Source organism: Oncorhynchus tshawytscha, linkage group LG07, assembly GCF_018296145.1.
Source record: "Oncorhynchus tshawytscha isolate Ot180627B linkage group LG07, Otsh_v2.0, whole genome shotgun sequence".
Taxonomy (NCBI): Eukaryota; Metazoa; Chordata; class Actinopteri; order Salmoniformes; family Salmonidae; genus Oncorhynchus; species Oncorhynchus tshawytscha.
Genome location: NC_056435.1, coordinates 54,701,302 through 54,717,457, shown reverse-complemented (window position 1 = coordinate 54,717,457; position 16,156 = coordinate 54,701,302). Strand labels below are relative to the sequence as shown.

Sequence of the window (16,156 nt, the reverse complement as noted above, 5' to 3'; positions counted from 1 at the left end):
ATAATAGCAATCATAGCATTATGGCACATTGCCCAGTCCCAGTTACACACCACCACTACATTTGACCACCGGCTGGGGGATGATTGGACCACGGCACCGTCAAGACAACCAGATTGGCCCTATCACTCGTCTTAGTTACAGAGTGTGTGATCATCTGTCGGGAGCATCTGTGTGTGTTAGGAGTTAACATTAACACAGAGCCCCAGAGTGACAAGTCCCAGTCCCAGTGCTACATCATCACAGAGGATGACAACACTAGAGCTGACCTAGCTGGCACCATAGATATAGAATCCTAGTTAGGATATATTGTCTATAGCTGGCCCCACTGGCTACCACTGTGTCCTAACACTGCTGGTACTCTGTTACACGTTACATACACTCAGCTCAGGTCCAGTCTAGTTAGGAGTTTAAGCCAATGAGACCAGACTACAGTTAGAGTTTAAAGGGTAACGTCTATTTGATCTTTATCTATCTGGTTGGGACTGACTCTGTTTTTCAAGTCACATGAGATGTAGGCTAATCCACTTGGCCAGTCTAGTGGATGCCTCTGAAATTAGATCATGTTATGGTCCATTATGAAGCATACAGTCTAAATGATTTAAGATCTTTCTCACTCACTCCCTCTCCCTTCATTCTCCCCCATATTTACCTCTCTCTCTCCCTCTCTTTCCTCCCCCATCGTTACCTCTCCTTCTCTCATCTCTCCCTCCCTCCTTCCTCTCTCTCTACCGCCTCCATTCTCTCTCTCTCTCCCTCTCTCCTTTCCCTCACTCCAATCCTCCCTCTCCCCCTCACTCCCTCTGTCCTTCTCTCCCTCCACAGCCATGATGTCTATAACCCAAGATAGGCGTGTGTCCATGGGTCTGAATGGAGATCTGTATTTCTCTAATGTTCTGGCTAAAGACTCGCACACAGACTACAGCTGCAACGCCCGCTTCCTCTTCACACACACCATCCAGCAGAAGAACCCCTTCACACTCAAAGTGCAGACCAGTAAGTAGGCTACACACACATACACACATATATACACACACACACACGTATCCCTACACCCACCAAAAGTCTTTGAATGTAGTCATGTTCTATCGCTGTGTATGAATAGGATCATCTATTGTATGGTCAACCTGTATGCCTCACATGAAATATGAGATGTCTCCCTCTAGTGGTGGCCTAGGCCATGACATGTACAGGATGTTATTTTACCAGGACTTTTACCAGGAATTCTTCCTGACAGAGGAATTCTCCACAGTGCCCATCTGTCTGTAAGAAGTTGACATTTCTCTTTTTCTGACGCAGGGGAGAAAGCTGCTCAGTGCTAATTTCTGACACAGGGGAGAAGCTGCTCAGTGCTCATTTCTGACGCAGGGGAGAAGCTGCTTGGTGCTCAGTGCTCATTTCTGACGCAGGGGAGAAGCTGCTCGGTGCTCAGTGCCCATCCATTCTTACAGCTAGCTCTCTTGGAACTGGAAATCAACCCCTCTGTAAATGTTTTTGTTGAAAGTGCATTTTATTTACATTATGTGTATGTGAATGTGTATGTACAGGAGTGTCTCTGTGCGTGTGTTTTCATCCTTACAGCCGTGTGTGTGTGTGTGTGTGTGTGTGTGTGTGTGTGTGTGTGTGTGTGTGTTCTGCATGCTGACAGCCCTGTGTGTGTGTGTGTGTGTTCTGCATGCCGTATAACGACACTTCCTCTGTCAACTCCGCTGACCCATATGGTGGTCAGTCCAGACACACACACTTCCAGTTACCCCCCACTCTTCACCCCCAGCAGTACCCGGTCATCATCCTAAACAGCTAGCCACGTAGCCTAGCCTGCTAATGCTAACTTCTCAGTGCAATGGATCTGTTAACAACACAGCTAGCTAACACAGCTAGCATCATAGCCTAGCCTGCTAATCTGTCCGCTCAATGGCTTTTCTTTCAATACATATATAGTGATACGATGATATAGTACTTCAAATCAAATCAAATTTATTTATATAGCCCTTCGTACATCAGCTGATATCTCAAAGTGCTGTACAGAAACCCAGCCTAAAACCCCAAACAGCAAGCAATGCAGGTGTAGAAGCACGGTGGCTAGGAAAAACTCCCTAGAAAGGCCAAAACCTAGGAAGAAACTTAGAGAAGAACCAGGCTATGTGGGGTGGCCAGTCCTCTTCTGGCTGTGCCGGGTGGAGATTATAACAGAACATGGCCAAGATGTTCAAATGTTCATAAATGACCAGCATGGTCGAATAATAGTAAGGCAGAACAGTTGAAACTGGAGCAGCAGCATGGCCAGGTGGACTGGGGACAGCAAGGAGTCATCATGTCAGGTAGTCCTGGGGCATGGTCCTAGGGCTCAGGTCCTCCGAGAGAGAGAAAGAAAGAAAGAGAGAAGGAGAGAATTAGAGAACGCACACTTAGATTCACACAGGACAGCGAATAGGACAGGAGAAGTACTCCAGATATAACAAACTGACCCTAGCCCCTGGAGGCTGAGACAGGAGGGGTCAGGAGACACTGTGGCCCCATCCGAGGACACCCCGGACACAAACATAAACTACTGCAGCCCCCACACCACATAAATACCATCCTGGAGGCTGGAGAGACAGAGAGAGGGATTCACACAGGACAGGAGACAGGAGAAGTACTCCAGATATAACAAACTGACCCTAGCCTGCAGCACTGGAGGCTGAAACAGGAGGGGTCAGGAGACACTGTGGCCCCATCCGAGGACACCCCCGGACAGGGCCAAACAGGAAGGATATAACCCCACCCACTTTGCCAAAGCACAGCTCCCACACCACTAGAGGGATAACTTCAACCACCAACTTACCATCCTGAGACAAGGCTGAGCCCACAAAGATCTCCGCCACGGCACAAACCAAGGGGGGGGGGCGCCAACCCAGACAGGATGACCACAACAGTGAATCAACCCACTCAGGTGACGCACCCCCTCCAGGGACGGCATGAGAGAGCCCCAGTAAGCCAGTGACTCAGCCCCTGTAATAGGGTTAGAGGCAGAGAACCCCAGTGGAAAGAGGGGAACCGGCCAGGCAGAGACAGCAAGGGCGGTTCGTTGCTCCAGAGCCTTTCCGTTCACCTTCCCACTCCTGGGCCAGACTACACTCAATCATATGACCCACTGAAGAGATGAGTCTTCAGTAAAGACTTAAAGGTTGAGACCGAGTTTGCGTCTCTGACATGGGTAGGCAGACCGTTCCATAAAAATGGAGCTCTATAGGAGAAAGCCCTGCCTCCAGCTGTTTACTTAGAAATTCTAGGGACAATTAGGAGGCCTGCGTCTTGTGACCGTAGCGCACGTGTAGGTATGTACGGCAGGACCAAATCAGAGAGATAGGTAGGAGCAAGCCCATGTAATGCTTTGTAGGTTAGCAGTAAAACCTTGAAATCAGCCCTTGCTTTGACAGGAAGCCAGTGTAGAGAGGCTAGCACTGGAGTAATATGATCAAATTTTTTGGTTCTAGTCAGGATTCTAGCAGCCGTATTTAGCACTAACTGAAGTTTATTTTGTGCTTTATCCGGGTAGCCGGAAAGTAGAGCATTGCAGTAGTCTAACCTAGAAGTGACAAAAGCATGGATTAATTTTTCTGCATCAGTTTTGGACAGAAAGTTTCTGATTTTTGCAATGTTACGGAGATGGAAAAAAGCTGTCCTCGAAATGGTCTTGATATGTTCTTCAAAAGAGAGATCAGGGTCCAGAGAAACGCCGAGGTCCTTCACAGTTTTATTTGAGACGACTCTACAACCATTAAGATTAATTGTCAGATTCAACAGAAGATCTCTTTGTTTCTTGGGACCTAGAACAAGCATCTCTGTTTTGTCCGAGTTTAATAGTAGAAAGTTTGCAGCCATCCACTTCCTTATGTCTGAAACACATGCTTCTAGCGAGGGCAATTTTGGGGCTTCACCATGTTTCATTGAAATGTACAGCTGTGTGTCATCCGCATAGCAGTGAAAGTTAACATTATGTTTTCGAATAACATCCCCAAGAGGTAAAATATATAGTGAAAACAATAGTGGTCCTAAAACGGAACCTTGAAGTACACCGAAATTTACAGTAGATTTGTCAGAGGACAAACTATTCACAGAGACAAACTGATATCTTTCCGACAGATAAGGTCTAAACCAGGCCAGAACATGTCCGTGTAGACCAATTTGGGTTTCCAATCTCTCCAAAAGAATGGTATCGAAAGCAGCACTAAGGTCTAGGAGCACGAGGACAGATGCAGAGCCTCGGTCCGATGCCATTAAAATGTTATTTACCACCTTCACAAGTGCAGTCTCAGTGCTATGATGGGTCTAAAACCAGACTGAAGCATTTCGTATACATTGTTTGTCTTTAGGAAGGCAGTGAGTTGCTGCGCAACAGCCTTCTCTAAAATTTTTGAGAGGAATGGAAGATTCGATATAGGCCGATAGTTTTTTATATTTTCTGGGTCAAGGTTTGGCTTTTTCAAGAGAGGCTTTATTACTGCCACTTTTAGTGAGTTTGGAACACATCCAGTGGATAGAGAGCCGTTTATTATGTTCAACATAGGAGGGCCAAGCACAGGAAACAGCTCTTTCAGTAGTTTAGTTGGAATAGGGTCCAGTATGCAGCTTGAAGGTCATGATTATTTTCATCATTGTGTCAAGAGATATAGTACTAAAACACTTGAGTGTCTCTCTTGATCCTAGGTCCTGGCAGAGTTGTGCAGACTGAGGTTTGGAGGACAACTGAGGTTTGGAGGAATATGCAGGTTTAAAGAGGAGTCCGTAATTTGCTTTCTAATAATCATAATCTTTTCCTCAAAGAAGTTCATGAATTTATCACTGCTAAAGTGAAAGTCATCCTCTCTTGGGGAATGCTCCTTCAATAGAAAGCACATAAACCTTAACCTTGGCCTGCTAACCAGCCAGCTAAACTGAATTGAATTCAAGTGTAGCGTGTTTTATTATTTACACACCCTGATGACACTCACCCTAACCAATACCTCTCACAGGCAAAATATTACATGGGGTTGATTGCCCATAAGGTCCTTTATCCTTGCATATCCTTCTCTCTCAGAAGCTTACTCATAGCATATGCAGTAACTCTGACAATAGGCCAATTGAGGTTGTCCCTTAACTCAACCAATGTCAAGCATGCCCTTAGACTTAGAGCCTCTCCAAACTAAGTCAGATCTGACAGTAGAGCTTTGGGGAATCTCCCTGGGCCACTGTAGCAGTCTAAGAGGGGGTTAGAAAGGGCTTCTCTTCCTAAAATACATCCCCTTGGTCTCTCCCCATTGGCCCTCCCCTACAGTTACACACACACACACACACACACACTCACACACACACACACATACATACATACATACACACACACACACACACACACACACACACACACATACACACACACACACACACACACACACACACACACACACACACACACACACACACACACACACACACACCATCACTTGGAGGATTGTACAGAGTAAAGCTTCTCCTCTCCTCCTGTGTATCATAAAGCCCTTAAAATCCAAGTCCATTCCACAGTCAGCCCATAGCCAAAGGGGGAACCAGTGGCATATGTTCTTACTGCCCTGGCCTTGGGGAGTAGGCCTGGGAGTGATGGCATGTGAGGGGACTCTCATAAGGACAGAATGGGGACAGCCCCCAACTAAACCCCTATGGGAAGGTCATGTAAGAGATAGGCTGAGTAAACAGGGATTATCCTAAATCATGCATGCAAATAAGAGCATTTGTGTTGATGATTCATTGTTCGTTCATTCATTATTATAAGCATGCGGATGCAAATGTACACACATGCGTGTTCACACACAGAGAGCGAGCATAGGAGATGGATAGAGCTGCACCACCTGTCATAATGAGTATCTCTTACACACATGTACATGCGCGTGCACACGTGGTAGTAAGCTTGTCCCTGGGGGCCAGGCTTAGTTTTCTTCTCGGGTCTCAGTGCACCATGGGAGGATATCGATCAAGGATGGCTATTGGCTACACTTTGCCATGGCTGCGCGTTGCCATGGCTATAATGTCACCACAGCTACTTGTCACAGTGATGGCGTGCATACAAGTAACAGCCAAAATGAAGGTAACACCAACATAAAGTGTCTCAATAGGGCGTTGGGTCACACTGTTAAAATAGAACGTCTGAAAACACCATGATTGTGTAATGAAACTATGAAAAGTAGTTAACTTAAAGCTGAGCTCTTGTGTTTGGTGGGTGTTTGACTGTAAACCCAATGTAAGTGTTTTAACACTCAGAATGTGTTTTAAAACAGAAAGGAAGTACTCAAAGTGTTTGGTGGGTGTTTGACTGTAAACCCAATGTAAGTGTTTTAACACTCAGAATGTGTTTTAAAACAGAAAGGAAGTACTCTGAAACACCCAAAGTGGTTCTTCAACCTGAAAATGTGTGTTTTTAAGATAGTGTTGTGAAAACACTTTTTGAGGTTTCAGTGCATGTAAAAGCAGCATCACACAAACTGTGTTTTTCATACAGTCAATGGTTTAGAAATGCAAATGGATAATAGCCTAAATATTGATCGATGATAAAAGCCCCTATGCATTTTTGTTGTTGTTGAATTACACCTTTATTTTTTCAAAGGTTTCGACAGATTAGAAACCGGAGGGGCAGTAAAATTGAATTTCACCCACTCAACCATACAGCCACACTGTAAAAAAGGATTCTGGGGTGAATTAAAATTGACAAAAAAAACAACTACATATATTTAATAAAAATGTATGAATAGAAGTGGTGCAGAGCCAGTGGTCTAGCGATAACGCTAACTAGTTCCAGCTTAGACAGGTCACCCCTCTCCCCACCAAAGCCCGGGGTTCAATTACCCGCTCCAACCCTACAATCTGTTTCTTCCACCAATCTGTCTCTCCTCTGTCATTTCATAACTGTCTCCATAAAGTGTCAAAATACCACCAAAATATCTTTAAAACTTTTAAATACCCTTAAAATACCTTTATGTTAATTTAATGTAAGAAGAAATCTAACTGAATTTGTTGCTTAAAATGAATGTGACTTTCATGAGGATAACCAAAAAGAGAATAAATTGAACTCATTGGTTTTATCTCACCTTGCATTTATTTTATTTAACTAGGCAGGTCAGTTAAGAACAAATTCTTATTTACAATGGCAGCCTACACTGGCCAAACCCAAACGACGCTGGGCCAATTGTGCGCCACCCTATGGGACTCGTAATCACAGCCAGTTGTGCTCCAGCCTGGATTTGAACCAGAGTGTCTGTAGTGACACCTCCAGCGCCTTAGACTGCTGCACCACTCGAGAGCCCTTTCTTGCATTTCTTATCTTGCCACATGACTTTGTTTATGGAGGATTGTGGGTAATTAAAATTGTTTGGACTGTAGGATTCTTTCATATAATCTTGTATGCATGTTTGAAGAAAGACGGGTATATTTATATATTAGTATTAAGCTAGATGTCCCACGAGGTGTAATGAATCCTGATGAATTGACGTTCAATGAGGTCAGTATCCATTGCGGCAGGGTAGCGGCAGGGTAGCGTTGGACTAGTAACCGGAAGGTTGCAAGTTCAAAGCCCCGAGCTGACAAGGTACAAATCTGTCGTTCTGCCCCTGAACAGGCACTGTTCCTAGGCCGTCATTGAAAATAAGAATTTGTTCTTAACTGACTTGCCTAGTTAAACAAAGGTTAAAAAAAATTAATTCCCACACATGATCGTCAATGGAAGAGGCAAGTGCAGCAGAATCATCAGTTCTTGCAGTTCAATATCCAGTTACTGATGGTGGTTTGAACACTGTGCTTGACAATGCCTGTCAAAACAGTATAAAATGGCAAATGATGAAATACATAGAACAATGATAAACATTAAGACACTTCAGAAAAAGGGAACTAAATCTGCCCTAGAAAGGATTCAAAACAGCATCATAGTGTTTAGAAGCTTTAAAAAGAGGAAACAGCATCATAGTGTTTAGAAGCTATAGAAAGAGGAAACAGCATCATAGTGTTTAGAAGCTTTAGAAAGAGGAAACAGCATCATAGTGTTTAGAAGCTTTAGAAAGAGGAAACAGCATCATAGTGTTTAGAAGCTTTAGAAAGAGGAAACAGCATCATAGTGTTTAGAAGCTTTAGAAAGAGGAAACAGCATCATAGTGTTTAGAAGCTTTAGAAAGAGGAAACAGCATCATAGTGTTTAGAAGCTTTAGAAAGAGGAAACAGCATCATAGTGTTTAGAAGCTTTAGAAAGAGGAAACAGCATCATAGTGTTTAGAAGCTATAGAAAGAGGAAACAGCATCATAGTGTTTAGAAGCTTTAGAAAGAGGAAACAGCATCATAGTGTTTAGAAGCTTTAGAAAGAGGAAACAGCATCATAGTGTTTAGAAGCTTTAGAAAGAGGAAACAGCATCATAGTGTTTAGAAGCTTTAGAAAGAGGAAACAGCATCATAGTGTTTAGAAGCTTTAGAAAGAGGAAACAGCATCATAGTGTTTAGAAGCTATAGAAAGAGGAAACAGCATCATAGTGTTTAGAAGCTATAGAAAGAGGAAACAGCATCATAGTGTTTAGAAGCTTTAGAAAAGAAAGGAAACAGCATCATAGTGTTTAGAAGCTTTAGAAAGAGGAAACAGCATCATAGTGTTTAGAAGGAAACAGCATCATAATGTTTAGAAGCTATAGAAAGAGGAAACAGCATCATAGTGTTTAGAAGCTTTAGAAAGAGGAAACAGCATCATAGTGTTTAGAAGCTTTAGAAAGAGGAAACAGCATCATAGTGTTTAGAAGCTTTAGAAAGAGGAAACAGCATCATAGTGTTTAGAAGCTTTAGAAAGAGGAAACAGCATCATAGTGTTTAGAAGCTTTAGAAAGAGGAAACAGCATCATAGTGTTTAGAAGCTTTAGAAAGAGGAAACAGCATCATAGTGTTTAGAAGCTTTAGAAAGAGGAAACAGCATCATAGTGTTTAGAAGCTTTAGAAAGAGGAAACAGCATCATAGTGTTTAGAAGCTTTAGAAAGAGGAAACAGCATCATAGTGTTTGTTTAGAAAAGAAACAGCATCATAGTTTAGAAAGAGGAAAAACAGCATCAGGAAACAGCATCATAGTGTTTAGAAGCTTTAGAAAGAGGAAACAGCATCATAGTGTTTAGAAGCTTTAGAAAGAGGAAACAGCATCATAGTGTTTAGAAGCTTTAGAAAGAGGAAACAGCATCATAGTGTTTAGAAGCTTTAGAAAGGAAACAGCATCATAGTGTTTAGAAGCTTTAGAAAGAGGAAACAGCATCATAGTGTTTAGAAGCTTTAGAAAGAGGAAACAGCATCATAGTGTTTAGAAGCTTTAGAAAGAGGAAACAGCATCATAGTGTTTAGAAGCTTTAGAAAGAGGAAACAGCATCATAGTGTTTAGAAGCTTTAGAAAGAGGAAACAGCATCATAGTGTTTAGAAGCTTTAGAAAGAGGAAACAGCATCATAGTGTTTAGAAGCTTTAGAAAGAGGAAACAGCATCATAGTGTTTAGAAGCTTTAGAAAGAGGAAACAGCATCATAGTGTTTAGAAGCTTTAGAAAGAGGAAACAGCATCATAGTGTTTAGAAGCTTTAGAAAGAGGAAACAGCATCATAGTGTTTAGAAGCTATAGAAAGAGGAAACAGCATCATAGTGTTTAGAAGCTTTAGAAAGAGGAAACAGCATCATAGTGTTTAGAAGCTTTAGAAAGAGAAACAGCATCATAGTGTTTAGAAGCTTTAGAAAGAGGAAACAGCATCATAGTGTTTAGAAGCTTTAGAAAGAGGAAACAGCATCATAGTGTTTAGAAGCTTTAGAAAGAGGAAACAGCATCATAGTGTTTAGAAGCTTTAGAAAGAGGAAACAGCATCATAGTGTTTAGAAGCTTTAGAAAGAGGAAACAGCATCATAGTGTTTAGAAGCTTTAGAAAGAGGAAACAGCATCATAGTGTTTAGAAGCTTTAGAAAGAGGAAACAGCATCATAGTGTTTAGAAGCTTTAGAAAGAGGAAACAGCATCATAGTGTTTAGAAGCTTTAGAAAGAGGAAACAGCATCATAGTGTTTAGAAGCTTTAGAAAGAGGAAACAGCATCATAGTGTTTAGAAGCTTTAGAAAGAGGAAACAGCATCATAGTGTTTAGAAGCTTTAGAAAGAGGAAACAGCATCATAGTGTTTAGAAGCTTTAGAAAGAGGAAACAGCATCATAGTGTTTAGAAGCTTTAGAAAGAGGAAACAGCATCATAGTGTTTAGAAGCTTTAGAAAGAGGAAACAGCATCATAGTGTTTAGAAGCTATAGAAAGAGGAAACAGCATCATAGTGTTTAGAAGCTTTAGAAAGAGGAAACAGCATCATAGTGTTTAGAAGCTTTAGAAAGAGGAAACAGCATCATAGTGTTTAGAAGCTATAGAAAGAGGAAACAGCATCATAGTGTTTAGAAGCTTTAGAAAGAGGAAACAGCATCATAGTGTTTAGAAGCTTTAGAAAGATCATAGTGAAACAGCATCATAGTGTTTAGAAGCTTTAGAAAGAGGAAACAGCATCATAGTGTTTAGAAGCTTTAGAAAGAGGAAACAGCATCATAGTGTTTAGAAGCTTTAGAAAGAGGAAACAGCATCATAGTGTTTAGAAGCTTTAGAAAGAGGAAACAGCATCATAGTGTTTAGAAGCTTTAGACAGAGGAAACAGCATCATAGTGTTTAGAAGCTTTAGACAGAGGAAACAGCATCATAGTGTTTAGAAGCTTTAGACAGAGGAAACAGCATCATAGTGTTTAGAAGCTTTAGACAGAGGAAACAGCATCATAGTGTTTAGAAGCTTTAGAAAGAGGAAACAGCATCATAGTGTTTAGAAGCTTTAGAAAGAGGAAACAGCATCATAGTGTTTAGAAGCTTTAGAAAGAGGAAACAGCATCATAGTGTTTAGAAGCTTTAGACAGAGGAAACAGCATCATAGTGTTTAGAAGCTTTAGAAAGAGGAAACAGCATCATAGTGTTTAGAAGCTTTAGACAGAGGAAACAGTATCCATTTTGAGGGTAAGTACTGTGATATGTGACTGTGATATGAAATGTATGAGTTATCCCACCAATAGCACACACTTTTCTGTCCTTATTAAAACTCAACAAATAAGCAGCTCACAGCCACAAGTGTTGCCACTGATCTATGTGTAACCTCCCTTCATGACGCAGTACAACATTTCTGATACATTATCTTCAAGAGGATAAATCCTTTTAACCCTGAACCCTACTTAGAGCGCAGAAGGTTCTGGAAAGGATCCAAACGTTGGCAGGGGAAAACGTTTGTGATTTAACATCACCAGCCTAATGCCTAAGCCCTGCGGTGGTGTTGTTATATGAAGCATGTCACTGAAATTTACGAACTTAAATTTATGATCTCAGCAAGATCAAACGATTTCCTTAGAAGAAAGGAAATAAAATAAAAGAAGAAACAGTATGTTTTCTGTGTAGTCTCTTTTCTCTGGCGGACTGAAAGTAGGAGATCAACATTGTTGTTTTTCTTTCTCCTCTGGTTGAAATGGCACTCCATGGGAGTTGACAGACAAAGGAACAGCTAACAGGTTGATCTGGCTGCGGAAACAAACAGGAAAACCAGCCAATGCTGCATGGGGAGGCATAAAGAGATGGATGAGGACATTCTACGGATGTAGATGAACCGTTTCATCCGTTTGCCTGGTTGGAGATGCTGACATAGAAGCATGAACATAATAAACCAATTCATTTTCATTTGTCTCTTATCCTTATAAGGAGCTTGTACACTTATGGTGTCGGAGTTTTGGATTAAACATAAACTCCAATGATTGTGTTTGATTAGAATTTGGATAAAGGTGAATGTGTTGAATATTTAGTGTGGGTGTGATCATGGTGGTTTGTGTGTTAACCCCTTCCTCCTGTCCCCAGGTCGTAAGGTAGCAGAGACCACCCCTAACTTCCTCTCCTGTCCCCAGGTCGTTAGGTAGCAGAGACCACCCCTAACTTCCTCTCCTGTCCCCAGGTCGTTAGGTAGCAGAGACCCCCCCTAACTTCCTCTCCTATCCCCAGGTCGTTAGGTAGCAGAGACCCCCTAACTTCCTCTCCTATCCCCAGGTCGTTAGGTAGCAGAGACACCCCTAACTTCCTCTCCTGTTCCCAGGTCGTAAGGTAGCAGAGACTCCCCCTAACTTCCTCTCCTGTCCCCAGGTCGTAAGGTAGCAGAGACTCCCCCTAACTTCCTCTCCCCCACGGGGACTGACAGCTCAAGGATGATGGTGCTGAGAGGACAAAAACTACAACTGGAGTGTATCGCTGCCGGAGTGTGAGTGGCTGAAATACTCAAGCGCACGCACGAGTCACACACACACACACACACACATGAATACTTTTCTCAAGAAAAATAACACCCAATCTCACTCCCAATTTCCCCTTTTCCCCCCTCACCCACTCTCTCCCTATCCCTCTCAGTCCCACCCCCAGTATAAAGTGGTTTAAGAAGGGAGGAGATCTGAACCAGAAGGTGAAGCTAGACAACTTCAATAAGACTCTGCGTATCGACAGCGTGTCAGAGGAGGACGCAGGGGAGTACATGTGTATGGCCAACAATCAGATAGGAAGCATCCGACACTCCATCTTCGTCCAGGTTAAAGGTAGACACGGAGGAGGTGTTTTCTGTGTCTGTGCGCCGTGTGTGTGTGTCTGTATGATGATCTTTGTGGTTGACCTTCTGACCAATGGCAACTCTTGAACCCAACAGCGGCTCCCTATTGGCTGGACAAGCCGTTCAACCTGGTGTTAGCACCGGATGAGAGCAGTCGTCTGGTGTGTCGGGCCAATGGGAACCCCAAACCACTCATCAAGTGGCTGGTCAACGGAGAGCCTATCGAGAGAAATAGTGAGTCCTTCACAACCCATTCAACATCAATTATCACCCTGCTGTGTTCTAATGGACATAGAGTGCCATCTGGATAAACAAACTCAAATCAGCATTTCTATTGCCAACCAGTTTTGACTATTTACATTTATACCCCTCTATTCTTTCTCTTCTATCTTCTCTCCCCCCTTTCTCTCCCTCTGCCCTCTAACTCTCTCCCCATCTCCCAGGCTCCCTGCCCAACCCCAGAAGATCGGTGGTAGGTGACACCATCATCTTTCACTCTGTTCAGATCGGCAGCAGCGCTGTGTACCAATGTAACGCCTCCAATCACCATGGTTACCTGCTGGCCAACGCTTTCGTCAGCATATTGGGTAAAGAGAGGGAGTGGTGGTGGTAGTGGTGGTGATGAGGATGATGATGATGAGTGATGAAGCTATAATGAAATAGGACTAAATATGTCAATTGTTTCTCTCTCTCTTGCTCTCTCTCTCTCTAGACATGGCTCCCAGGATGCTTGGTGCTAAGAACCAGCTAATAAAGGTGATAGAGAACAACAGAACCTTCCTGGACTGTCCCTTCTTTGGCTCGCCACTTCCTGAGCTACGTTGGTGAGTTTACTTTATTTGGATCCCCATTAGCTGTCGTGCAACAGCTACTCTTCCTGTGGTCCACACAAAAGCTAAAATACATATACTGATGAGTGTGGAAAGATAGACCCAGGTAGAGAATATATGGGGATGTACAGTATATGTAAACCACTTCTCCAATCTTTTTGGCCCTACAACAAAGAACAAACAGCAAAAACATATACATGATCAAATACAAGTCATAGAGTCAACTATTAAAGACTACCAGAACCCACTAGATTCTCCAATTACATTGAAGGAACTACAGGACAAAATACAAACCCTCCATCCCAGAGAGGCCTGTGGTGTTGATGGTAACATCAATGAAATGATCAAATATAAAGACATCAAATTCCAACTGGCTGTACTTAAACTCTTTAACAACATCCTTAGCTCTGGCATCTTCCCCAATATTTGGAACCAAGGACTGATCACCCCAATCCACAAAAGTGGAGACACATTTGACCGCAATAACTACCTTGGCGTATGCGTCAACAGTAACCTTGGGAAAATCCTCTGCATTATCATTAACAGCAGACTTGTACATTTCCTCAGTGAAAACAATATACTGAGCAAATGTCAAATTGGCTTTTTACCAAATTACCATACGACGGACCACATATTCACCCTGCACACCCTAATTGACGAACAAACAAACCAAAACAAAGGAAAAGTCTTCTCATGCTTTGCTGACTTCAAAAAAGCGTTTGACTCAATTTGGCATGAGAGTCTGCTATACAAATTGATGGAAAGTGGTGTTGGGGGAAAAACACAAGACATAAAATCAATGTACACAAACAACAAATGTGCAGTTAAAATTGGCAAAAAAACACAAATTTCTTTCCACGGGGCCGTGAGGTGAGACAGGGAGACAGCTTAAGCCCCACCCTCTTCAACATATATATCAATGAATTGGCGAGGGCACTAAAACAGTCTGCAGTACCTGGCCTCACCCTACTAGAATCTGAAGTAAAATGTCTACTGTTTGCTGATGATCTGGTGCTTCTATCCCCAACCAAGGAGGGCCTACAGCAGCACCTAGATATTCTGCAAATATTCTGTAATACTTGGGCCCTGACAGTAAATCTCAGTAAGACAAAAAAGGTCCAGTCACCAGGACCATGAATATGAATGTAACGCTCGTCTTCCTCCTCTTCTGAGGAGGAGTAGTAGGAAGGATTGGAGGACCAATGCGCAGCGTGGTACATGTTCATGATGATCTTTAATAAACTCAGAACACTAAAACAAAAATAACAAAGAGAATGACACGAAACTAAACAGTGCTGTCTTTTGACATACACAAAGACAGAAAACAATCACCCACACCACACAAGTGGGAAAAGTCTACCTAAGTATGATTCTCAATCAGAGACAACTAACGACACCTGCCTCTGATTGAGAACCATACCAGGCCAAACTCAAAAACACCACATAGAAAAAGGAACATAGACAACCCACCCAACTCACGCTCCGACCATACTAAAACAGAACTAAGGTCAGAACGTGACAACGAATTGCATCTAGACAACGTTGTCCCAGAGCACACAAAAACTATACATACCTCGGCCTAAACATCAGAGCCACAGGTAACTTCCACAAAGCGGTGAACGATCTGAGAGACAAGGCAAGAAGGTCCTTCTATGCCATCAAAAGGAACATGCAATTCATACATACAATTCAACATACCAATTAGGATCTGGCTAAAAATACTTGAATGAGTTATAGAATGGTTGTGAGGTCTGGGGTCCATTCACCAACCAAGAATTCACAAAATGGGACAAACACCAAATTGAGAGTCTGCAAGCAGGTCCTGGGGCTCTGTTCACAAACACAAACAGAGCCCCAGGACAGCAACACAATTAGACCCATCCAAATCATGAGAAAACAAAGAGATGACTTGACACATTGGAAAGAATTCACAAAAAAACAGAGCAAACTAGAATGCTATTTGGCCCTAAACAGAGAGTACACTGTGGCAGAATACCTGACCACTGTGACTGACCCAAAAGTAAGTAAAGCTTTGACTCAGTGAGCATAGCCTTGCTATTGAGAAAGGCTGCCGTTGGCAGACCAGGCTCTCAAGAGAAGACAGGCTATGTGCACAATGCCCAAAAAGGAGGTGGAAACTGAGCTGCACTTTCTAACCTCCTGCCAAGTATATGATCATATTAGAGACACATATTTCCCTCAGACTACAACAGATCCACAAAGATTTTGAAAACAAATCAATTTTGATACTGGGTGAAATACCACAGTGTGCCATCACAGCAGCATGATTTGTGACCAGTGAAAAACAAACACCATTGTAAATATAACCCATATTTATGTTTAATTATTTTCCTATTTGTACTTTAACTATTTGCACATCGTTACCACATTGTACAGTCGTGGCCAAAAGTTTTGAGAATGACACAAATATTAATTTTTACAGTCTGCTGCCTCAGTTTGTATGGTGGCAATTTGCATATACTCCAGAATGTTATGAAGAGTGATCAGATGAATTGCAATTAATTGCAAAGTCCGTCTTGAACTGAATCCCCCAAGAATATTTCCACTGCATTTCAGCCCTGCCACAAAAGGACCAGCTGGCATCATGTCAGTGATTCTCTCGTTAACACAGGTATGAGTGTTGACGAGGCCTAGGCTGGAGATCACTCTGTCATGC

At 42.5% G+C, this 16,156-nt stretch overlaps 1 protein-coding gene across 9 annotated transcripts in view; it reads left to right on the top strand.

Moving 5' to 3' along the window:
- Window positions 1–16,156, top strand: part of LOC112254849 (neurofascin) — a 174,126-nt gene that overhangs the window by 122,481 nt on the left and 35,489 nt on the right. For all 9 annotated transcript variants that reach the window (XM_042324628.1, XM_042324629.1, XM_042324632.1 and 6 more), the window contains 6 exons: window positions 823–993; window positions 12,196–12,310; window positions 12,457–12,638; window positions 12,746–12,883; window positions 13,093–13,236; window positions 13,362–13,473. In XM_042324628.1, coding sequence (XP_042180562.1) covers window positions 823–993; window positions 12,196–12,310; window positions 12,457–12,638; window positions 12,746–12,883; window positions 13,093–13,236; window positions 13,362–13,473 — 862 coding nt within the window. The remainder of the gene's footprint in view (window positions 1–822; window positions 994–12,195; window positions 12,311–12,456; window positions 12,639–12,745; window positions 12,884–13,092; window positions 13,237–13,361; window positions 13,474–16,156) is intronic.